Source organism: Cydia strobilella, chromosome 5, assembly GCF_947568885.1.
Source record: "Cydia strobilella chromosome 5, ilCydStro3.1, whole genome shotgun sequence".
NCBI classification, from domain to species: domain Eukaryota; kingdom Metazoa; phylum Arthropoda; class Insecta; order Lepidoptera; family Tortricidae; genus Cydia; species Cydia strobilella.
Genome location: NC_086045.1, coordinates 21465436 through 21489921, shown reverse-complemented (window position 1 = coordinate 21489921; position 24486 = coordinate 21465436). Strand labels below are relative to the sequence as shown.

The window sequence follows — 24486 nt, the reverse complement described above, 5'->3', positions numbered from 1 at the left end:
TGACAGTACCGCTCTAGTATAAGTTACTCTATGGTTGACGGAAACGGTTAAAGGGTGTAGAAGTGGTGGTTATAGTATGGAGGCTGATGCGAGAGTGATTAAGCTAAATTTGAACAGCAAAAAGGTAGTTTAAATTGAGGTGCCTCTAATTGGCCGCGATACAAGTTATGTGAAGCGCTCCTCTTGGTGCTTTACAAAAGCCTCCGCATACTAACCGAGCCCGACGGCTGCGTTTAGCTACTGCATTATACAAATAAAAGGTTGCGTTCGCAACAGCATGTATGCGTCACGTTAATGGGGATTTATAATTGCAGTTAAATAAAGGATATTGGTAAAAAAAAACTCGTTAATATTAACGGGTGTCAAAAAATACGCGAAATTGAACTCTATAACTATCAAATAAAGTTCGAAATCATTGCAGATAAGGTCACCCATTCATGAGTTTGACGAGTGTTTTTACGCTCATCGCATTTACACCGTGCTTTCGAGAGTAGATCCGCTACCACTACAACTACCTTAATACTCGTAATATAAAATTACTACCTGTGAGTTCCTATAATTGGCTTCCTGTATCAACTATAATTTTTATGTTAATGTCACAGCTATTGGATCTCCAAATAAATAAAATAAAATAAATAAAATAAAATAAACTTACATAATACATCTCATTTAGAAATAAACTTAAGGCGCCGTGAGTTCAGATCCTTTTCTCACTCTCACTAGTCCCACTGAGCGTGAGCGTGAGGGAGACGGCTGTGCTGCGTGCCCGGGATCGAGGTCAACATTATTTTAGAATTGTTGTTGTTTAAAAAAAAAGTAATCGGTGAGTTCGATCAAAACACTTGCCGACCCTAACACTCCGCACCCTCGTTGAGCTCTGGCAACCTTACCTTCTACAAAAACGTGTCCAAAAAATTAATTCAAAAGAAACACTCGACTCGACTTTTAAACGACGATCACGTGGCATTATTTTAATAAAACATCGCTCTTACCTTGAGCTCTGGTTTCTCAACTTGACCTTTTTTTTTGGCTTTCCAATTTCGCAGTTCTAATTTTGAACGGTACAAAATGGTTTAGCAAAGCATAGGTAGCATTGCTTGTAGTCAGATACCATATTGCAGTATCTTTCATTGAACACGCAGAAACATAAAAGACGAATGTCGTAATTCAAATTTTAACGCGCAAAACGGTAAAAAATTCACAGGTATCGGTAAAAATACTCAATTTTTTTTTGTTAAATGTCGCATGATTGGTGCCATTCGTTACTATACTTACCGAGCTCAATTTCTTCTTCCGGCGTCAAATACTTCCAATCGATAGGGGGACTTGTGGTCAGGAAGGCGTCGTCGTCATCCGACAGCGCAAAGTCCACGGTGATTCGTGGAAATGGCGGGTTAGAAGCGGCCAGATGCGAACGGGAGCGGATCTGTGTTCGATATGACCGGATGTCTTCCAAGTCTATCGTTGCTACCACTACTTCCTGAAAAATAAAAGCTTTTTAAATCACTGAATACATTATGATTGTACGGGGTGACTTTGGGGTCGTGATCCAAAGTCAAAAATGTGTTGAAATCGCGAAGAAAAATTATGAACACTGAATGAGTGAAAGAAGGCTAACAAAGAGAGTGTATAAGGGAGTGGTAGAAACGGGAGTTGGAAGGGGCAGACCTCGGCGGACTTTCTCTGATCAGATCCTGAAGTAGACGAAACGTAAGTATAAGCCCAGGGGTATTTATGGTTTTTTTTCGACGATTTTTATATCGGTCCCATGGGAAACCTATATAGATAAGCAGTGTAATATGTAATTGTAATTGACAAAGATAGATATAACTCCGTAATAGATGGATACAGTCTAAGGAAAAAACGTGCCTCGAAAATCAAGAAAATTTGATTCTCGTTCAGAGGGCGCTACTAGTTTTGGCCTACAGTCGTATAGATGGCGTTGACGGTTTCGTTTGTTATTTAACAATTTTAACGCATATCAGTGAAAGAACATGGGTCAAAATCATAAAAATAATTAATGCAAATAAAAAAAAACATTTATCTATATTTAAATACATTCTATCGTATTTTTATAAATCTTCATTTTTAGTTTTAAAGTGTGTCGACAGATGGCAGTGAATTTACTGGGGTTACAAAATTTACTATGACAGTACCGCTCTAGTATAAGTTACTCTATGGTAATTGATAAGGCCTTTAAAAAACTCGTTTGATGTTTCTCTCTGCTCTCTGACTCGCTTTTAGCTCGTTTCCTAAATCCACACTCGTATTTTAATGCCTTCATTATGTTGCAGTCACATAAACTACTATAGAAGCATTTAGCATAAACCAAAGAGTTATTGATAATAGAAGAGATGCAAAGACAAAAAAAAACGTGATTCTAGTTTAACAGCTGAACCAGATGGCACTGGACGGTCATGTTTTGTGATCACGGGATTATTAATGGCTATCTACAACAACTGTCAAATTGGTGTATTTCCATCTGTGCCCCCTGACCGGGGGGCGGGCGAAATGATTCATTCCCATCTGTCCCCGCCAGGCACAAATGGGAAGGATCCATTCCAGTCTGTGACCGCCTAGATTTCTTCCTATCTTTTTATTATACAAATGTCGATTTTGATAGTTGCTATATTGAACAGTTTAAATTCCAATTCGTGAAATACTTACTTTTACTTTTAAAATAGTGATAAAATCTGCTACATAACTCTATACTAGTTTTTCACATTTTTGATGTAAATTACGAGTATTTAATACTAAACCGCGTCAAGTAGGTATGTATTTGAACAGATTAAACGAAAAAAACGTGGAAAGAATAAGTGAAAGGCGAACAAAGAGAGTGTATAGGGGAGTGGTAGAAACGGGAGTTGGAAGGGGCAGACCTCGGCGGACTTTCTCTGATCAGATCGGGGGAATCCTGAAGAAAGGCCAGGTCAAGAGCACCCTAAACCGGCGAGCTTATGAAAGTGAAGGAAGCGAAAGAGGTATGTCAGGATCGTAACAAGTGGAAATCCGTGGTCTCTGCCTACCCCTCCGGGAAATAGGCGTGATTATATTGTATGTATGTATGTATGTGTAAACGAAAAAAACTTACAACGTCAACCAAAGCAAACTGTAGCCCCCGACTGACAATCTGTCCATTCAAGGCCACACAGGAGCACCCGTTGAAATAGATCCTCTGTCCGTCGCAGCCCCGGAGGTTGCTGAACAGGTATGCCCCTCCGCTTTTGAAGGTTGCGCTCTTAACCAGGTCTACGGTCACGTATGCCTTGCGGAGTTCCATGTAGCTTCCTGAACCGTTCGCTATGATCTCTACGCCGTCCAACCCGAGGGCGATGTGACGGCTAAAATATTAATAGATAAATGGATTGTCTGCACTGGGGGCATTCAAATATTACGTAACGCAATTTTCGAAGATGTTTACCCCCCCCCTCCCCTTGTAACGCGCCGTAACGTTTTCGTGTAACCCCCCCCCCCCCCTCCCCCTACCTAAAAGATACGTAACACCCAAGTGACAATTTTTACCTAAAAGTCACAATAATGTTCAGCGAAGTGTAATCATAAAATTTTAGAAACGAGCGAGCGTGTATGAGGAATGTTATGCGAAAGAGGTATGTCAGGATCGTAGCAAGTGGAAATCCGTGATCTCCGCCTACCGCTCCGGGAAATAGGCGTGATTATATATGTATGTATATTATTTAAATTAAAAAAAAAACATTGTTACGTAACGCCTTGCTCCAACCCCCCCTCCCGCCCCTGTAACGCATCGTAACTTTTATCAAGACCCCCCTCCCCCCCCCCCAAATTGCGTTACGTAATATTTGAACGCCCCCACTATAAATTGTTGTGCAATCGCCTATCCCCCTTATTCATAAACGTCTACTAAAGTTGAGACGCCGCTAATAATCGTTTGTCCGTTCCCATCATACCCATACGTCGGAAAGGGACAAACGAATCTTAGCGGCTTGTTGACTTTAGTATAGACGTTTATGAATAAGGGGGTATAATATCAACTTATACAGGATGGCCAAATAATATGTGCATTCCCATTGCCAGGGGGATTTTGGGATTATACTGAGCCACTTTTACTATGGGACCAACCCCGAAATTGCGAAAAAAAATTTGGCTGCTTCATACATTTTGGCTGGTCCATTTTCTATGGGAGGGTAAAAATTTTTTTCGCGATTTCGTGGTTGGTCCCATAGTAAAAGTTGTTCAGTATAATCCCAAAACCTCCCTGGCAACGGGAATCCAGTTATTTTTTTGTATAGTTAGTTCCTGTACTTGTATAATACTGAAGTAATTTAAGCTTGTACCTACTACTGTTTTTTTTATATACTGCGACAATACATTTATTTTTTATTTATTTATTTATTCAGAGCCCACTGTGTCCCACTGCTGGGCAAAGGCCTCCCCCCTCTTTTTCCACTCGTCTCTGTTTAGTGCTATATCTGGCCAGCCTCTCAAGAAGGAGTCCAAGTTATCCCGCCATCGCCGATAAATTACTTTTTATTTTATTTTAAGTACCTTTGTGGATTCCATAACTCCTCGCAAATTTCAAACCCGATGCAGGTGTCTTTTGTTGCAATCACAGCATCACCGATAGGAACAGTACTTTGGTCAGTGATGGCTGTTATCATTCTCGGAAGATAGTAATCTTCAACTTGGCGCTCCTTTACAAATAAACACTCATGTGGGGCATTTTCTATGAAAAGGGACCTTATTGTCGATGGCGCTTACGACGCACAGCGTCGCGCGGCATTGTATTTATATCGGAGCATCGTTTATAATGGCGTAAGCGCCATCGACAATAAGGTCCCTTTTTATAGAAAATACCACATATTATGATTATTCAAAACCAATAGTTTCACTTAACAACAAAGGCTGTACTTGTGTTTTTTTCGAACCGTTTTACTCACGTTTTACTAGCTTGTTCAATTTGGCATACGAGTTTAAACTGTTGTGAGACATACTAACATTGAATCATTTTACGGTTTAGACTCACTTGTTTTAGTCACTCGCGCGACATGTTGCGCAGTACGCAACACACGGTCGTCGTGAACGCTGCTCGCACTATTAGTGCTTGAGAAAGGAGACCTAGGCTCTCCGAAACATGTCGCGCGTGTGACTAAAACAAGTGAGTCTAAACCGTAAAATGATTCAATGTTGGCATACGAGGTTATATATGACCGGCTTCGTAAAGACCGGCCTTACGAGCACTACGAATGGGGCCGATACATTGGAGTCAAAATCGCATTTAGTCAGCGCGCTGTCGTGTGGCGAATTGCGCAGTGGAAAGGCGTCGGTGTTCGGTCGGAATTGTATGCCGACGCTTATACTTTGTTTACACCAATAGTGACGCCTTTCCACTGCTCAATTTGCCACACGCCTAAGCGCGCTGGTGTGACTAAATGCGATTTTGACTCCAATTTATCGGCCTCATTCGTAGTGCTCGTAAGGCCGGTCTTTACGAAGTACTCGTACTATTTATGTCTATGTATAGAACCCACAATAATTAAAAAGACGTGACGCGTGGTATGTATGATCAAAGATAGATATAACTCCTAACTAATAGATGGATACAGTCTAAGGAAAAAACGTGCCTCGAAAATCAAGAAAATTTGATTCTCGTTCAGAGGGCGCTACTAGTTTTGGCCTACAGTCGTATAGATGGCGTTGACGGTTTCGTTTGTTATTTAACAATTTTAACGCATATCAGTGAAAGAACATGGGTCAAAATCATAAAAATAATTAATGCAAATAAAAAAAAACATTTATCTATATTTAAATACATTCTATCGTATTTTTATAAATCTTCATTTTTAGTTTTAAAGTGTGTCGACAGATGGCAGTGAATTTACTGGGGTTACAAAATTTACTATGACAGTACCGCTCTAGTATAAGTTACTCTATGGTATGATGAACAGGACCGCGTTCCTAAAAGGGCAATAACAAAAAATACTTCAATACTAGTTACAACATTTCGTGACGTTTATTCACCCGCATGCATAAAATTGCTGATAACTGCTACACGAGGCGCAGCCAGAGGCGTCTTGAAAACTGGTGACCCCCCCATGGCGTATTAAAAGATTTCACTGATGATGACCACTACGGCGTTCAACGTGTTAAGTATTTATCTATAACTATCTATTACGGCCCGGCCACGACATCGCGCGGCGGCGTCAGCGGCGAGCGGCGGCCATAGGTAGACAGCGATCAGACCTTTCGTTCCCACCTATGGCCGCCGCTCGCCGCTGCCGCCGCCGCGCGATGTCGTGGCCGAGCCGTAAGGTGGGTTCCCACGGCCCGTGTTATTACAGGTCAGGCACGCCTGTGGATGCTTGTGCAGCTATCCATCGGGAGTGGGTGACGACAGGCGACCACAGGCCTCATTGGATGCGACCGTTCCCACGATCTGAGGCGCGGTCAGATCTGTGAAACAACGGGCCGTGGGAACCCACCTTTATACATATATAAGAAGGGCCCATAATCATAAGAAATTTCAACTCACTTTAGTCCAGCAAGAGAACCACCTCGACTCCCTATAGTTTCCGTCTTCGCACAACATCATCTTTGGTCTGATCAGCAGTATCTTCTTATTCAAAAACGCCACGCGGCAGTTGTAAGACACGTTCCTGTGCTGCACCGGCATGCCCACGTCAATGAGCATGTCTTTACAGGTTGGGGACTTAAGCAGCTCGGCGAGCACTTGCCAGCTGTGCAGGTAGGTATCTGGCTCGTGGAAATGATCCTCGCAACTGTAGCCACTGAAATTGACGGTCACTATTATGGTTTTGGAAACTACGCAATGCCTTCTCGTCCAAAGTAGGTATTTATTTAACTAGTTAGGAAACTTTTTATGTTGTTTTACAAAATTAAAGTAAAACTTACCACTGAATTCTATACATTTTAACAGAAAATACATTAAACTGAAATAAATGTCATATACGAAGGAAAAAATGACCAAAGCCTCCAGTGTCCAGAGCTGGAATCGAACCAGCGTCCCCCGTTTACCGGACAGGTGCCTGCTCGGCTATCCGGTCACGGTGGCATGGGTCGAAATTTCCAAGTATATGACAATTTCCCGAAGGCTTGTGGCGCCCCCTGGCCATTTCTAAGGTTGGTTCGACCTTCTAACTGAATCAACTCGGGTGATTACGGGCTAGCGAAGAGAGATGGCGCTGCCATTAATACAATAAGAACAAATTACTTTACTTAGAGTAGAAAATACATTGTATTATTTCAGCTATTCACTTTTTGAACGCAATGTTTTGCTAACAGTGGTAGTGTTAATTAAATTTACTTGTTTTACCACCAACAGATTCCACACTGCGCCGCCATTTTGTCTACGATGTGTTGAGTCGTGTGCCCTAAAAAGACATTCGACTTTCGATTGTTATTTGCTTTAATGCAGGTTCCATTCTGACATTCCATCACAACAACAGATTCAATTAATATCATGTAGCACAAGCCTATTCCTAAAATGCCACTTTGTGAAGTGAGTCTTGGCTTGCAGCACAAGAGCACGCCATTTTGCACGGTCCTGCGCGGTTTTATGGCTGATTTCGGCGACGCCCAGCTGACGGCGATCTACCTCCATTATCCGCACACCGATACTTCTTCTTCTTCTCTCGTGTCGAGGTTTCCCTAAACAGTGGATGCCCAGAAAGCAGCGGTGCTGACAGCCCGGACCGTGGCGTCTCTCATGGTCAGATTCAGAGCAGGAGTGCGGGCACGCGGGGCAGTCCAGCAGGTGCACCATAGTTTGCGGTGCTGTGTCGCAAGCACATTGGGTAGAGTGGCCACGAAGCAGTCCCCATTCAGCAGTCCACACCGATACTTAGGGTGACCTACAGGACGGCATCGTCAATCTTCTCCAATACTAATCTAACACTGTTTGTCATGCGGACTTCCATTTCAATAAAGTATGACGATTACTACTTACCAAATCTCGAGCTCCGGCCCCGTCCGATAAAGCGCACCCATCTCCTTGGCCTCCTGGATGGACTGGAGGATCCGACTCAGGTTCCCTTCGAAATCGAGAGCCCATTGGTTGAGCGTGCACGACGCTACCGTCACTTTTCGACCCATTATTTATCTGCAACAATTAGAAAACGTGCAAGTCGCAGAAAAAAATCGTAGATTTTGTGGTAAATTTATTTTTGGTACCGATCGTGGCAAATTCGGGACGATTCTAGAACTTCAGGAACCAATGTTTCCAGGTTTATGGCTATTTTTAGGTACCCCCATTTTATGGGGTTGCAGGCCGAAAGTTACAGATTTCTGGTCACCATATGTGATTGCATACCGAACCATCTCTACATGCCAAATTTCAGCATTCTAAGACTTCAGGAAGTAGTCTGTATTTTCTATGACGCGAATTTCATGTGTTTCGGACAGTGAAAATTAAGGTACTATAAAATTTTAAGTATAATAGGTAGCTTAATAAAACTTCGTGTTTTTGATAAGTCTACTGAGTACATGGTATACAAAAAATTTCAGCTCTCTAGCATTGTCCAAGCCGAAACTACGAGGGTTTGAAAATACGGCGAAACGTGCCGAGAAAAGATATGCACTGCCTTTTGCCCTTTGTCTCGTCTTGGCGGGGGCACGGCCGTGCCCCCAGATACAATGTCAACCATATAATTATAATAAATTTATACTACATTACAATATACAATTTGTGTTCGTAGTTCTATTGATAAAGTTCATTATTACAATTATTATATTTATTTTCTATTCGTTATTACAATTATTATATCTATATCTCAGTTTTTTATCTAATGTCAGGGCTTATTACACTTCCTTAAAATAAATTCATTCACACTGTAGCAACACAGGTCAAGCAACATTTTTTTAATCTTATTGTAAAATATTTTATCGCTCGCCGAGGTAATTATGTCACTAGGTAGGGTATTATAGATCTTGACACCTAGGACAGCGAGTGACTTTCGAGCTTTAGCGAGTCTGCGGTGCGGGACAAGTAGCAGGTGTGCACCACGGGTATTTCTACCATGACACTGACCGCGCGTTGTGTATTGTTTAAGATTAGACCTCACGTGTTGGCAGGCCATCAATATGAAGATACAAGGCAGTTAGAATTTTATGCTGCTTAAATAATGCTTGGGCTGGATGATCGTAGGACTTACCAGGTATAATTCTAAGAGCACGCTTCTGTAGTTTAAACGGTCTGTCACAGTCTGCTGACGTACCCCATAGTTCGACACCTTGGGTTAAGATTGAGTGAAAGTACCCGAAATAGGCAGTTCTGAGGTTGTCAGGTGTCAGGGTGGGTGCCATTTCGTGGCACTTATCTTATTCAGTTTTATTTTATATTATGTAATGTCTCGTTTTTGTGCTTACGATTAAAATTTTATTCTATTCTATTCTATCTCTATATTTATGTAGAACAAGACTAGAAATAATTTTGAACGCGAACTGTTAGAAATATAATATGTACGTCTATATTAGGAAGAGTACTCCAGGGTGGCACATTTGGTGGGTTTTTTCATGTTACATAAAAACTTACACTCAACATTCGAGACAAAATTAATGAATTATTTTAATAGATTACAAGTTATGTTGATTTCTGTTTAAATAGGATTAACCCGTATGTATAAATAAGCAAATTTGACGTTTTCAACCAAAAGGTAACACATTCTCGCTTGTTGATAAGGTTGATTTCTAATTGAAGCTTTATGGAAATAGCGCCTTACTGACTAGCGACAATAAGTACCCTTTTGGTTGAAAATGGCACAAATGCTTATTCAATTTTGAGCAATAATAAACAAAATGTTCCTTTATATAACTGGTAAATGAAATGGATCGACCGAGGCGTCGCGCTCGGAAAACATTATGAATCAGCTGAATCAGCTCCGTTGTTATCCATCGATCGATTTAACTAATAAACTCCACCGTGCATTCATGACCGACCTTAAAACAAGCCATTAAGAACTATTTTCCAGTGGCTAAGCATTTATATACACCTCGTATTCTGATTTCAATACCAGGGTATAAATTATATGTGGATTAGAATATGGATCTGAACTGTTAGTGTCAAAAGTGACGTTTTTGGTTGAAGTTATGTCACTTTTGACAGATTAGCATATCTAATCCAAATCTAATTACATCCTGTTATTAATATCAGAATACGCCTGATAGTTTAAAGATACCACGTACAGACGTGAATCAACCGTTAAAGCCTAGCCTGTGACATGGAAAGCTAACCGTTGAACCGATTTAGTTGAAATTTGGCATATATATAGTCCCGGAGAAGGACATAGAACAGTTTCATCCCGAAAATCATCCCTTAAAGCGGTTCCCTGGGCCAGAAGGCGAAAAATCTCCTTATATGATTATGTTTTTCTAAGAGGCGTTGATATTCGCAGACGTGGAAAAAATATATGTAGTTCTTAACTATATTATCTTTAATAACATAGCTTCCGATACACGAATTATGACACTTCGCTCGATATAATTAATTCCCAAAGTAACCTCTAACTCGGACTTTTAATCTAACTTTACTCGGTTATTTATTATGTGATACTATAAAATAAAAATAAACAATCTTAACTTAAATAGTAATTTCATAGCTTTCGAATTTCGATATTGGTAACGTTTTTAAAATAAATAAAAATCGACAAAATTCGATCAATATTGACACTTGGCGCGCATGATCTTTCCCGCTCTTTCTTGCGAAATGTGACAGTGACAGCGGCAAACCGATGGAACGGCCTTAAGAGGGTCGAAAGCGGGGTGGAATTGAAATAATTAATGAAGTGCCTCTTAATTTGTGTACATAAGCAATTAAGCATATGCTCAAATTACATGATTGTTATAAAACTTTATCCAGGCGCTATTCTTTTACTCTAGCTGCGGTTACTAAGGCCAAGCAGACGAAGTCGCGGGCAAAAGCTAGTATTTAATAAAACAAGCTATCGTCAAAAATATTTTCTGATACACACTTTTATTGTCGTATTATACATATACTCTTCTTTGCATGTATATCAATATCAAGTACTTCTCGAGATCTTCCCAGCAATGAGCCTATTAAACTCAGTGTGTTTTTACTTTATGTTTTTCTATCGAAGAGTACCTTTGGCTATTTTAATATTTTTATCTTTCGACTGCATCGTCAGACCTGCAGCTCCATGTAAGTGATGTTGATATATTATTGCATAGGATAAACTGAAGCATGCCATATGCCAGCTTAATCAGACACTGGGAAGTGGTTCAATTTTAAGATACAAGATTTGAAGCACACAGACATTATACATATGTATAATATAAGCAGTGAAGCTAAATAAAAGTGTGTAAAAACTAACATTCGTGTAAAAATCGACGTAATTTAATGATTATGATTGAAATATATAAATTAAGTACTACTAAGTTTATTAATTTCTTCTTCGTTTTCTTTCTTCATTTGTTTTCCTCGCTTAGCATTAGTAGTGATTCTATTGGTTATTAGCAAAGCACCCCTTGCTACGCATCCTCTCTCATCTCTGGTGGAAACGCAGCCTAATTGTCACCGAATTTACTTATTGGCAGAAGCAATAATGGCATTGTAGTAGACACAGTAGTTGATCGATCCGCGGCGACCCGTGCCAGGGGCCGTCCGGCCAGTCACCTTACCTTCCCTTGGGACAGTATGGCGGGACGCTGAACGTGGCTTGTCTACGGCTTAACACGCACGCCATCACAGATTTTGGGGGTCAATATTAATCGTTAGCGAATTGATTGACTACTTATTGGCAGCAATAATGGCAGTGGCAGTAGTGGATCGATCGGCGGCGACCCGTGCCAGGGGCAGACCGGCCAATCACCTTGCCTTTCCTTGGGACAGTGTAGCGGAATACTGAATCGTGGCTTGGCTTCGGCATAACACACACGGACAGACGGACAATAGAGTCTTAGTAATAGGGTCCCGTTTTTACCCTTTGGGTACGGAACCATAAAAATTACCAAATTCATAACTGCGAAAATGACTGGGCCTTAGGGGTTCTCCATACAAACGTAGTTCCGCTCTCATTTTAAAACGACTAGCTAGATTGCTCTGAAACTTTGTACTTACAATAGGATAAGGTATATTTATGTCTGTAATTAGTTTATGTAGATTCAGATACTATAGCTAAAAAAAAATACAGCGAATATAAGTTTTTCATACAAAACTTGTTTTTGCTCTGTTTTGTTTCTTTTTTCTACTGGAGCTATATAAACTAATTTCAGACCTAGATATACCTCATGTCATTGTATGTGCAAAGTTTCATTACAATCCAACACGTAGTTTTAAAATGAGAGCGGAACTACGTTTGTATGGGAAGGTGCAATTCGGCCGAGCTTGCCGGGGACTCTTAAGAGTCTAAAAGCTCCATATTGATTCGGTTTGAATTAAAAAAAAATAGCGATTTGGGGTTTGTTGTTCAGTTACTTAGATTATGGCAAAAGGCTAAAAATGCCCCGTATTTAATAAAGCACAAGATAAAAAGTAAGATATCTTTCTACGAATAAATATCCACAGAAAACAAACGAGCCAAATGAGGTCAGACGTCAAAAAGAGACGGACATAGGGTTTCCCCGCCTTCCATATTCAATTTGTAAAGGGAATAGACGCTACTTTAACTAGATATATGTATACCTACACGCAGGTAAAAGCTGAAGGTGCGCAAATGAAATGACGTGAAACGATGCGGTGTCTTTTCATGCATAAAACCTAAGGGCGGACGATTTCCGAGTTATAACCAAGCAAGGTTAATATTTTTAATAAAATCATAGGTTACTAGGTTATTTTCTATTTTAATCTTACCGTAAAGCTCTAGGAACTGGTTTTCTTGATAACTGGGATCGATTTTGCTATCACTGTATCCTAGGCAACAGTTGCTTACGTAAAACAACTAAAAGCTTTCACATTCGTCTAATAGCTAATTTAATTCATGATTCGCTCAGCGTAAGTTATTACGAGGACAATCTTATTTTTAGGGTTCCGTACACAAAGGGTAAAAACGGGACCCTATTACTAAGACTCCGCTGTCTGTCTGTCCGTCTGTCACTAGGCTGTATCTCTTGAATCGTGATAGCTAGACAGTTGAAATTGTCACAGATGATGTATTTCTGCTGCCGCTATAACAACAAATACTAAAAACAGAATAAAATAAATATTTAAGTGGGGCGCCCATACAACAAACGTGATTTCATTGCCGTTTTTTGCGTAATGGTACGGAACCCATCGTGCGCAAGTCCGACTCGCACTTGGCGGGTTTTTTTTTCGTTTAAGTAGGACCAAGAGTCATATGAACAACTCAAGTTTCATATTTGGGGCATTTTCTATTAAAAGGGACCTTATTGTCGATGGCGCTTACGCCGCACAGCGTCGCGCGGCATTGTATTTATATCGGAGCATCGTTTATAATGGCGTAAACGCCATCGACAATAAGGTCCCTTTTTATAGAAAATACCACATTTGTTTTACAAGGGGGGCAAAATTGTTGTTTAACCGCTCGTGCTAATATTTACACCCGAGCAAGTGAAAGATTTCAAAACTGCCACCGAGTGTAACGCAAAATTTTTCACAACACCACAGCGAGGAAAATACTAACTATAAAACATCAAATAAACATACGTTAGTACAATTATTTGGTGATCGATGAAGTGATAACTGAACCATACTAATTACAGTAGTGACAGTGACTTAAACAGTGACAGTCATTTACCCACGTCGCGTGCAACTTATCAAACAAAAATACTGCCAACTATCAAAACTTTACAAAGTCTCCACATTCTTATCAGATCTTTGCCTTCATAGCTCTACGAGCAAATTTAAGTTTTATTACCGTAATAGGGCCATTAGCGAAGTTGGGTTTTCACATCGGGCCGGCGCTACCGCGAAGTGCAGTCACCTTTCAGGCTTTCCAGGAAAACGTTACGTTCCTACGGGGAAACCGCTCTTTAATCTTTGGATTTTCCTTGAAATATGTGTGTCTAATCACACTGGTCAACATTAAACACGCATATGTGGTTGTTTAGGCGGAAAATTCTGCATATACGTTGATATATCCAGTTTTATATGTAGAACTTATGCGCAATATAGCAATGGCAGCATTATTTGACACCAGGCAGCACGCGGCTGAGGGACGTAACCCGTACCTTTAGAACTCGTAGATATATATGGATTTGAATAAGATTTGATGGGAAAGAATTAAAAGTGATGTCTGATAATTTTGAAATGAAATCGGAAGGCAAACAATGCGAGCAACAGAACTATAATGGTAAGTAATGTAACCAATTTCCATCTATATTGTCATATTGTCAACCTCTTATTATGTACATTATATATTATATCTAGTAAAACAGTTTCTATCAGAAGAGCAGATCGGTTTATTTATAGACATAATGTTGCTATTTTTATATATAAGGTCATGGAACCTCAGTAACATCAATAAAGTAGATTTTCATCTATTCGCTCGTTTATGCATAACACGCAAATATTCGTACTAATACTAAGTGATATAACATAACTAGGCCTCTAAAATTGCGATAAGAGTATGGTAACAAAGCGATGCCCTTCTGACGCAAATGAACGAGATTTAGTGCGATCGAAGCATGATACGAACGAAGGTAATAGTCTTCCGATACCCAAAAATATTATGCCCTTACCCGAAATCGTCGTCAGTTCGACTCAGGCCGCCGCGAAGCCAGGCTGCACGCCTCTTTTCAGTCACAACAACACGCCAGCCCGTAACCATGGTAACCATAAGCTCGCCTAAAGGAGAGATAAAAATTTGATAACTAATTGCCAGTTCGCGCGCGCAGAACCGTGAATGTTCAAAGTCTACGTAAAATGTTATGGTGGAAACAACTTGAAAGAGCACAATACAACGCAATGATGGTCAAAATGGAAGAACAAAGGAAGCAAGAGTACATAGACAGTACTACGGTGACATTATCACTCCCGATCCCCAGTATTAGAGACCCGGTATTGGAAGACAATTTGCTAATAGCCAATTTAGAGCAAGTTAAATCGCTACAAGCATCCCTATTTCCTATTTGCAATAAAGGTAAATTTTATTTGTGGATGTTTTAAACTTAATACTGTCATGTGGTTCTGTAAAAAGTGTTTATTAATATTACTTTAAAATCGATTACATTTTTTAGGGTTCCGTACCCCTATTACTAAGACTCCACTGTCCGTCTATCTGTCTGTCCGTCTGTCTGTCTGTCGCCAGGCTGTATCACATGATACCGTGATAGCTAGACAGTTGACATTTTCACAGATGATGTATTTCTGTTGCCGCTATAACAATAAATACTAAAAACAGAATAAAAATAAATATTTAAGTGGGGCTCCCATACAACAAACGTGCTTTTTTTGCCGTTTTTTGCGTAATGGTACGGAACCGTTCGTGCGCGAGTCCGATTCGCACTTGTCCGGTTTTTTACACAAAATGACAGCTCAGGTAATGATGGTCGAAATAGAAATTTTAAGTGTGTAACCGTAATTTGTAATCTAAATATTTAAAAAGAACTATATTTTTAAATTAAAATGCGCTTCACAAATAGTCTCAATATAATAATTCAGTTGCCAAATAAATAATTGGTACTTGCCTTAAAATAAACCAAAGCTGTAACGGCATTTAACCTACCTACTCATATTGAAATAATTTGAGGCTCCGCTTCAGTTGCGAAACTATTAATTTTAGTACTTACCTATTTCTACTTTGTAAGCTACCGAAATCCGAAACTTGGCCGGTTTTTTTAATCATCATAGGTGGCCCTTATGCCTTTTGTAATTACGTTTACGAACTGTCAGTTAACAGTGTGGGCGATGGTAGGTACCTACTCCTCGAGACGATTTAATAGGCTCACTCATGGTTGCAACTTTTCGTTTGGAGATCCTTACCACCATATTACCGAATCACTAGATCCGCGCCATATTACCGAATAATAATAATAAGCCCGACAACTAACATAGTCTCCATACAAAGCCGCGAGAATCGGCAATGTATTGTTGGGGTTAAATCCCACCTAATTACCGCGATTATTGAAGTTGTTACCAAAAAAAACATCTCACCTTTTACCACTGGTAACAAATCAGAAAAAAAATCCAACCAATACTTACCACCAAAGCAAGTTGGTGATCTCTTTTTGGAAATGTATTAGAGGGTGGCAGATACTTTTGGCTTGTTGTTTCATTGGCTGCTGACTGTACTTACTACTTACAAATTAACCTTCGTCATTTTTACTTCCGACACAATAAAGGCATAAGTCGGCCATATAAAGATGCCAACAGCCCAAATTTAGTTCTAAACTGAATTCCAATTTCAAAGCGTTTAGCGAGTAATTTGTTCAGACTAATTAATCGTCACGCAATCAAAACCTTGGCTTTCGCTCTATCAACAGGAACGTTTATATCAAACTTTCTTCAAAACAACATCAAGACCAATCAATTCGAAGTGAGCACTGACGCAAAGACGTTCCGGACTACGGCGAAGCTTAAGGAGCCTCGGGATTTGTTCGCACTGCCTAAGGAACTGGACTGTCCTCAACAAGCGCCTAGGTGGCCCTCGGAATGTCAAGTAAGATCTAAAGTTCATACAAGTAGTGTCCGATCTAAGCTACGGTGTGTATTCCCATTTGTCCCCGCCCCACGTGACCGTCGCCATACATGAGGCGGAGACAAAATTAAATGGGAAATATGGGAATGATTCATATAAAAACACCAGGTACACCTGTTTCGGTTACGGTTTCGGCATAAAAATCATGTTTCGACCGAAAATTTGGTTTCGGCCGAAACTATAGCAAACCGAATCTTCGGGAAAAAATCCTCTTTTAGTCGGACACTACAAATAAGTCACAAGTTTCTGCCCGCGACTTCGTCTGCGTAGAATGACGATTTCCTTGATAAAAACTATAGTAAAACACATGGCCTCCGCCGCGCCGCTTGACTATAATTTACTACACGTCGCATTTTGTACGAAAACGTTTTGAAGCGGCATCATGCCTGCGCCGCGCCTTCACGTTACACCGTATCTGTATAATTTGCGCCTTTTAGAGTGCGTGTTCAGATATTTTTGGCCTGCGACTATACCTATTTAATCTTCGTTCGCTACATAGGTAGTGGAGGAAAGGATACAACACATATCATGGAGTGCGGCGTGTCCGGAACCCTACTACAATGCCACGGGGAAGGAACTGCGACCACAACCAGTCGGTGAAGAAGCTGGGACAGTCATCTTCCAGTATTACCCGATGAGCGCCGTGAATTATGTGAGTCGTTTGTCCATCATCAACAACATCCAATGATGAAGTACCATTAACCTAAGATGATGGAAGATTTTGGCAATGTGGACTGAGTTGGTAATGCCGCTACAACGTATTTGGTGACTTGTACCAGTTACCTATACCTCTTTTCCGTCTGTCTGTGTTTAAGGCTTATCTTTTTGTGTGTATTTGTGCTATTTTCTATAAAAAGGGGCCTTATTGTCGATGGCGCTTACGCCATTATTAACGATGCTCCGATATAAATACAATGCCGCGCGACGCTGTGCGGCGTAAGCGCCATCGACAATCAGATCCCTTTTCATAGAAAATGCCTCGTTTAACTGCGGTGAGGAACTTAGTAATTCATACTCCAGTAAAAAAAAAACTAGACTAATGAAAACCGAAATTATAATTTATAGATATGAGATGAGGTACAATCCTATACTGTACATATTTGTTTCACTGGAGTTGCAGTCACAGTCACAGGCTTTTTAATAAAAATTGTTGTTTTTTTTCTTCAGTTTAGTAGATCTACCGTGGGTGGTTCCCGACTGTTCATATCAGCTTGTGCCAGTGCTGGTGGTGATGATGAATTACGATTTGAATCGCGATTCGAAAGTGGGAACCTAGCAAAAGCAGTGAAAATTACATCTTCGTATTACGAACTTCACCTCCGTACCGATCTCTACACGAATAGGCATATGCAATGGTTTTATTTTAAAGTGACAAACACGAAAAAGCAAATGATGTACAGGTAATAAATAATGTATGATTATAGAAAAATTTAATTTTTGACAAAACACATTAGTTATCAAATAAATAATCTTAATAAGTCTCGTGGGTATGCGCGTCCAGTGAATTATTCAGGTTAATTATTTTAATGCCTATCCAGGTTTTCTATAGTAAACTTGTCGAAGGCGGAAAGCTTATACAACGAAGGCATGCGACCTTTACTGTACTCCACAAAAGACGCAAACCTACATTCGATTGGTTGGAGGCGGTGCGGCGATAACATAGCGTATTACAAGAATGACCCTACGTAAGTAGTATTTAAACTAGCTACTCAGATGTAAATAACTTCGCTATGATCTTGTTAAAGGAAACGGATATCATGTTTACAGATGCGAAGAAGAGGAACAATTCCCGAACTACACCTTAACGTTTAACATAGAATTTCCTCATGCGGATGACGCGGTGTACATCGCCCACTGCTACCCGTACACGTACTCCGATCTACAGGAATATTTATCGAGATTACAGTCACATCCAGTCAAATCTACTTTCTCTAAACTGAGACTACTTTGTCGAACTTTGGCTGGAAATAATGTATACTATCTTACCATAACTGCACCTCCAAATTCCAACGAAATGGAGCCAAAGGTGATCCAATCATCAAGTTGTATTAATTTGTATTATTTAAAGGTTGTATTAGCAGGTTGGAAGGTTGTAATCCTGATAGTTTTCTTATGATTTCATAGAAAAAGAAGGCAGTTGTTATAACAGGGAGAGTGCATCCCGGAGAAACTCCATCGTCATGGATGATGAAAGGTTTTATAGATTACTTAACCGGTGATTCAAACCAAGCACGCGAGTTGCGGGAAAAGTTTATATTCAAACTAGTGCCAATGTTGAACCCGGATGGCGTGAGTAGTTGCCCTAGATATTATTCACTTCACACAAACGGTGGCATGTTGTTAACCGTTTACAAATATTACAGGTAATCGTGGGTAATAATCGCTGTTCATTGACCGGAAAGGATTTGAACAGACAATATCGGACCGTTATACGAGAAACATATCCACCTGTCTGGCATACAAAACTGATGATTCGGAGGTATTTTTTTCGATTCATACTTATCCCATTAATATCACGATATTCTTAAATATTATTATGAATATTACAACGTTATATTATATGATGACCATTTTTTCGTGCGTCCTTTTTACTTAAGGTACCAATGAGCAATATACTTATACAATTCACATCATAAAACTATATTCAGATTGCAGGAGGAATGTGGTGTCGCGATGTACTTGGATTTACATGCGCATTCTCGAAAACACAATATATTTATTTACGGCTGTGAGAGTAGAAGAAATTCGGATAGAAGGTTACAAGAACAAGTTTTTCCCTTGATGTTACACAAAAACGCTGCTGACAAGGTAATATATAAAAATAGATAATTTAAAATATCTAATACTAAATATTATGTAACAAGACACTAAGAAGATATAAATTATTACAGTTCTCCTTTGAAAATTGCAAATTTAGAATCCAACGAAGTAAAGAAGGAACTGGTAGAGTAGTTGTGTGGATGCTCGGTGTAGCAAACAGTTACACGATGGAGGCATCTTTCGGGGGATCGGAGCTAGGCAGCAGGATGTCGACGCACTTCTCGGTTCAAGATTACGAGAGTTTGGGACGAACGTTTTGTGAAACTTTACTCGACTTTTACGACGAAAACCCGAGTAAAGAAAGGCTGAGGACGAAAATTGTAACAAGGCTGTTGAAAGAAGGGTCAAATGCTGACGAACCAACAAATATTGATTTGTCTGATTACTCCAGGTATTTATTAGATTTAGGGTATGAGGTAACCCTCGAAATTGTATTTCAAATGAGACAATAAATGTACTTTTCAGTGACGAGGGAGACACATCCAGTAGTAGTTCAGAATCCGGTGCTATAAGAAGACCACTAGAGGTACTGCAGCCTGCACCACCATCCTCTCCCATTTTGCCCAATATCCACAGAGATATTAGTGATGTGAGTATAGAGCACAGAATGCCCTCTTACTTGGATCTAGGATCTTACAAAATACAAAATGATCCTCATTTGCAGCAACCGAGAAAACAAAGAATGAAATTGGAGAAAATTAACAGGATCGAAAAGAAGAAAACTAAGCGAGAAATTTTGCAGGTAATATGAGTTGGTAAAAATTAAAGTGCTATCTTATGCAGAGTGATTTAATTGATATTATTTCAGGTTTCAAGAGCGACAATTGATTTGACATCAGATGCAATGACAGACGGGTCCTCGGATGCTGAATCATGTGATGAAAATCTCAGTCCAATACGAAGAGCTCATAAACTCCTGCATTCCACCAAATCTAAACCTAGGAGGAAGAAGAAGATGCCGCCAGAGCTGAAAATTATACCGGCACCGGTAAAGTATTTGCAGTGGCTTTTACTTGTTACATCAGTCATAAAGGTAATGCAGAATAGAAGGTATTTCTGTTCAGTCTTTTGATTATATTTATTTTCAGACAAGTGATTCTCCATATCAATCGGACAAGGAGAAGAAAACTCCTCTAGGTAGGCGACCACGCAGCGTATCTATGTTTAATGAACCTACAGAGAAGCCAAGATTAATCCCCTCTTCGTGGCACCAATTTAGACGATTGCCTCCTCCAAAGTAAGAAAAAGAGATATTACAGTAGATGTAAGTTACATATATGAAATGTATTTAATAAAACCGGCCAAGTGCGAGTCGGACTCGCGCACGAAGGGTTCCGTACCATTACGGAAAAAAATAGCAAAAAAATCACGTTTGTTGTATGGGAGCCCCATTTAAATATTTATATTTAAATGGGGCTCCCATTGTTCTGTTTTTAGTATTTGTTGTTATAGCGGCAACAGAAATACATCATCTGTGAAAATTTCAACTGTCTAGCTATCACGGTTCATGAGATACAGCCTGGTGACAGACGGACAGACGGACAGCGGAGTCTTAGTAATAGGGTCCCGTTTACCCTTTGGGTACGGAAGCCTAATAAAAACACTTGTTTGTTTCTTAGGTTTCTATCAGACAGTAAGATCAGAAACTTGCAGCCCGCAGAACTACAGGTGAAACTGAATGTGTTGAAGAGAAATGTTTGGACCGGTGTTCCGGCTGAAGAAAAGGGGCCCCTGTCCTGGGGTATCTCTAGCTTTGCCATGAACTCTTACTTCACAGACAGTGAGGCTTTGTTACGGTATTTAAAGTCTTATTTAATTCTCATTTTATTCAAACTAGCAGACCAACTAAAATTCATAATTTTTCTTAATCACTACTAGAGACACTATATGGGGACCTGATAGCCTCAGTATTTTATTATGTAGTTAAGCATATTTTATTTTAACGTGTTTTATGTACAAAATGGTTAAGAAATAATTTTAATTTTATATTCTAAAATTAAGGTCCTGTTCAAAAAAACTGGAGGAAATTGAAGGAGAAAGAAAAAAGAGTAAAAACGACAAGAAAAAGAAAAAAACTAAGACCAAAAAGATTTCTCTTAAAGTGCCAAATCCTGGAGATGAAGCGACGGAGTCTGCTGGTAAATCACCTAAAAGTTGGAAGAAAAAGGGAAAGTACGTTCTTGCGGTTTTCATAAAAACTTAGAAAAATACACTAATAAATTGAAACTAAGAACACCATTACTGACAGTTTGTACACCAATGGCATAAAGTCCCCAGATGGTCTGTTAAGAATGTTTGTTAAGAGCGTCCGCTTGCTGGCGCGGTTGCACGGAACGGGTGAGCAGGTTAACGAAAAACATGCCAAGTGCGAGTCGGACTCGCGTTTCAAGGGTTATACGGGGTACACAATTTTTATATTTTTATATATGAAACGTCTTTAAAATCCCGTAGGGGCGGATCACAAACTAAGTAATTAAGTCTGACTCATGCTTCACTACTCATTTCTAATAAGTTTTCCTGTCATCTACAGGTAAAGAACTATATTGCGATTTTTTTTTTTCAAAATTTTAGACCAAGTAGTTTTGAAGATAAAGGGGGGAATGGTAATTTTTTGCCCATTTTCTTTTTTCTAAACTGTTTTTCATAAAATTAAAAAAAAATTGAGATTCTTACAATGAGCTCTTTCATTTGATATGTAACATGATATAGTTTAACCCTTAAATGCATAATGATGTATATATGCATCGTATATTTGATGGTCCGTGGCTCAATATGCAGCTATCCAAAATCACATTTATTACTTTTATACAGCATGACACATCTATTTCAATTTATTAAAAAGTTATACAAAAAATCATGCATTTAAGGGTTAAAAAACTATATTTTTAATATTCTCATTTACCCCCCAAAAGTGGCCCCCATGTTTAAAATTCATTTGTTTACGTTACATATCTGTATTTGGGTCACACACTTTCATATGTGTAGCATTTTTCAACTCAATTGGTCCAGTAGTTTCGGAGAAAATAGGCTGTGACAGACAGACAGACGTTTTTTCCTTTTGAAGTACGGAACCCTAAAAATGAAAAGTAGTATGAGCAACGTTAACTGGCGCGACGGAGTTTACCTACCTACAACAACCTACAATGGCACCCGCTTGCGTGCACCCGCGCCAGCTAGTTGACGCCCTAACCAAGATAGTAAAACATTATTAATTAGAAAAAAACCGGCCAAGTGCGAGTCGGACTCGCGCACCGAGGGTTCCGTACTTTTTAGTATTTGTTGTTATAGCGGAACAGAAATACATCATCTGTGAAAATTTCAACTGTCTAGCTATCACGGTTCATGAGATACAGCCTGGTGAGTGGTGACAGACGGACAGCGGAGTCTTAGTAATAGGGTCCCGTTTTTACTCTTTGGGTACGGAACCCTAAAAAATAGCACTTGTAAACAATCTCTTCTTCTTTCAGGCTAAAACATACTAAATCAGAGGGATCTTCATATATGAATAATCCAAGTTTTACTGATATACCTCGGAACACACAACAGCCTTCACAAAAATGTAACAATCCTGAGAAACAAGCAAGGTCCAGATTTAGAAAAGGTGCCTTTGTGACAACAGCCATCCAGAGCAAAAAGAATAACAAAATGAATAACTTGACATTATCAGACAACTCTGATACTGACAATTCCAATCAATCAACAAAGAAAGTAAAGAAAAAATCAAAGACAGCAAAACCTAGGCTACGTAAAGCTGCAACAGAGATTAAGACTAGTAAAAACTGAATTTTAGTACATGCATGTGTATAGGTATAAGTTCAAGCAAAATGTATTAAGCAGAAGTTGAATATTTATAAATTAATTCAAAAACACACAACAGTTTTGAATAATTCACGGTAAGTTTCACTAGACATAAATCAACTGTGATTACCTTTTGACTTTTGTGTTAAGTCTAAAAAACACACTTGTTTCTTAAATGAGCTATTGCGAATTTTAGATATAATCCATCTCCTCGTTTTATTTCTCCATCCATTCAAAAACTAGCAGAAGGAGATACAGTAGAAGGGACCACTTGGTTGTGTTCATATCCAATAGGATAGGTAGGTATTTGTGATCTTGGTCTCATAGAATATTATCAAAGTATAAAGAATTTATAATTATGCATAAAACATTTTTTTGTGTATTAAATATGTACAGTAATCAATTGTTTTGGCTTTAGCTGCTCGAGTACAGCTAAGGGTGTGTATTTTGATTTTCTTTAGTCATAATTGTAATCTTTAGACATTATCAGAAAAAAATAGATTTTCCAAATTTAGGCACCAAGTACACTGTTGTATGCAATAGGTGTTTGTATATATCAGATGATAACATTTAGGAAAAAGTGATGTCAACTATATGGTGCATAGAAAATATGTGGTATTTTCTATAAAAAGGGACCTTATTGTCGATGGCGCTTACGCCATTATTAACGATGCTCCGATATAAATACAATGGCGTACGGTTTGTTTACTGAATACATACGTGGTTAGTCACAGAAAAACGGGATAAATGCATTGATTTATTAAAATTTATAACATACTGAAGCACAAATGCTATAATAAATGATCCTGCAAAATCAAGATGTTCTATTATCTTCGTGCCGGCTGCTATCAATATTTAAATAAGTACAAAGTGTTATCCATTAGATAACGTTAACCCCATCATATAGGCCGTATTGAATCAGAACAAACTAAAATTAATGTGAAGGTTATGTTATTAAGGAATGTAACGGTATGATAAGAAAAACAATGTATAAGTATGAAACACTCACGGATTTTTGATGACTGGAATTTATCAGAATCGAATGCTCGTAAATAACTTATTGAAAATTATTTCCATTAATGGTGCGTTAAATTAACAAACCAAAACAAAGTTTTAAACTTGCCCGACACAATTGTTGAGTAAGAAATGACAGTTGAGTTTAGTTAGTTGTCATATTTGTCATTTGTTTGACATTTGACGAATCGATGTCACAGAGAGTCATATAGATGTAACAGATTATAAAAGCTTTCTTTTAATAACTGGT

General features: G+C 39.1%; 2 protein-coding genes across 4 annotated transcripts in view; one reads left to right on the top strand and one right to left on the bottom strand.

The window, feature by feature from the left end:
* Positions 1–24380, bottom strand: part of LOC134741603 (glutamine-dependent NAD(+) synthetase) — a 34044-nt gene extending 9664 nt beyond the window's left edge. Inside the window, exons 1-6 of one of the 2 annotated variants that reach the window (XM_063674445.1) lie at positions 24232–24380; positions 7943–8095; positions 6509–6764; positions 4525–4670; positions 3092–3341; positions 1276–1480 (exon numbers count right to left, since the gene is read on the bottom strand). In XM_063674445.1, the coding sequence (XP_063530515.1) occupies positions 1276–1480; positions 3092–3341; positions 4525–4670; positions 6509–6764; positions 7943–8088 (1003 nt within the window). In that variant the 5' untranslated portion in view covers positions 8089–8095; positions 24232–24380. Of the gene's footprint in view, positions 1–1275; positions 1481–3091; positions 3342–4524; positions 4671–6508; positions 6765–7942; positions 8096–12799; positions 12824–24231 lie in introns of those variants that run through there. The other variant, XM_063674446.1, reaches the window with a different exon arrangement.
* On the top strand, positions 14632–23231 carry LOC134741602 (cytosolic carboxypeptidase 2-like). 2 transcript variants are annotated; one of them, XM_063674444.1, is made up of 17 exons: positions 14632–15047; positions 16390–16565; positions 17104–17256; positions 17772–18004; positions 18143–18289; positions 18372–18630; positions 18729–18893; positions 18968–19083; positions 19253–19412; positions 19496–19815; positions 19890–20013; positions 20089–20166; positions 20233–20412; positions 20513–20661; positions 21044–21220; positions 21426–21596; positions 22892–23231. In XM_063674444.1, the coding sequence occupies exons 1-17, from the start codon at positions 14831–14833 to the stop codon at positions 23205–23207; spliced, it is 3141 nt and encodes a 1046-aa protein (XP_063530514.1). In that variant the 5' UTR covers positions 14632–14830; the 3' UTR covers positions 23208–23231. The 2 variants fall into 2 exon arrangements, with proteins under 2 accessions (XP_063530514.1, XP_063530513.1); XM_063674443.1 differs by having other exon boundaries at positions 19890–20166.
* Positions 24381–24486: the final 106 nt, after the last annotated feature.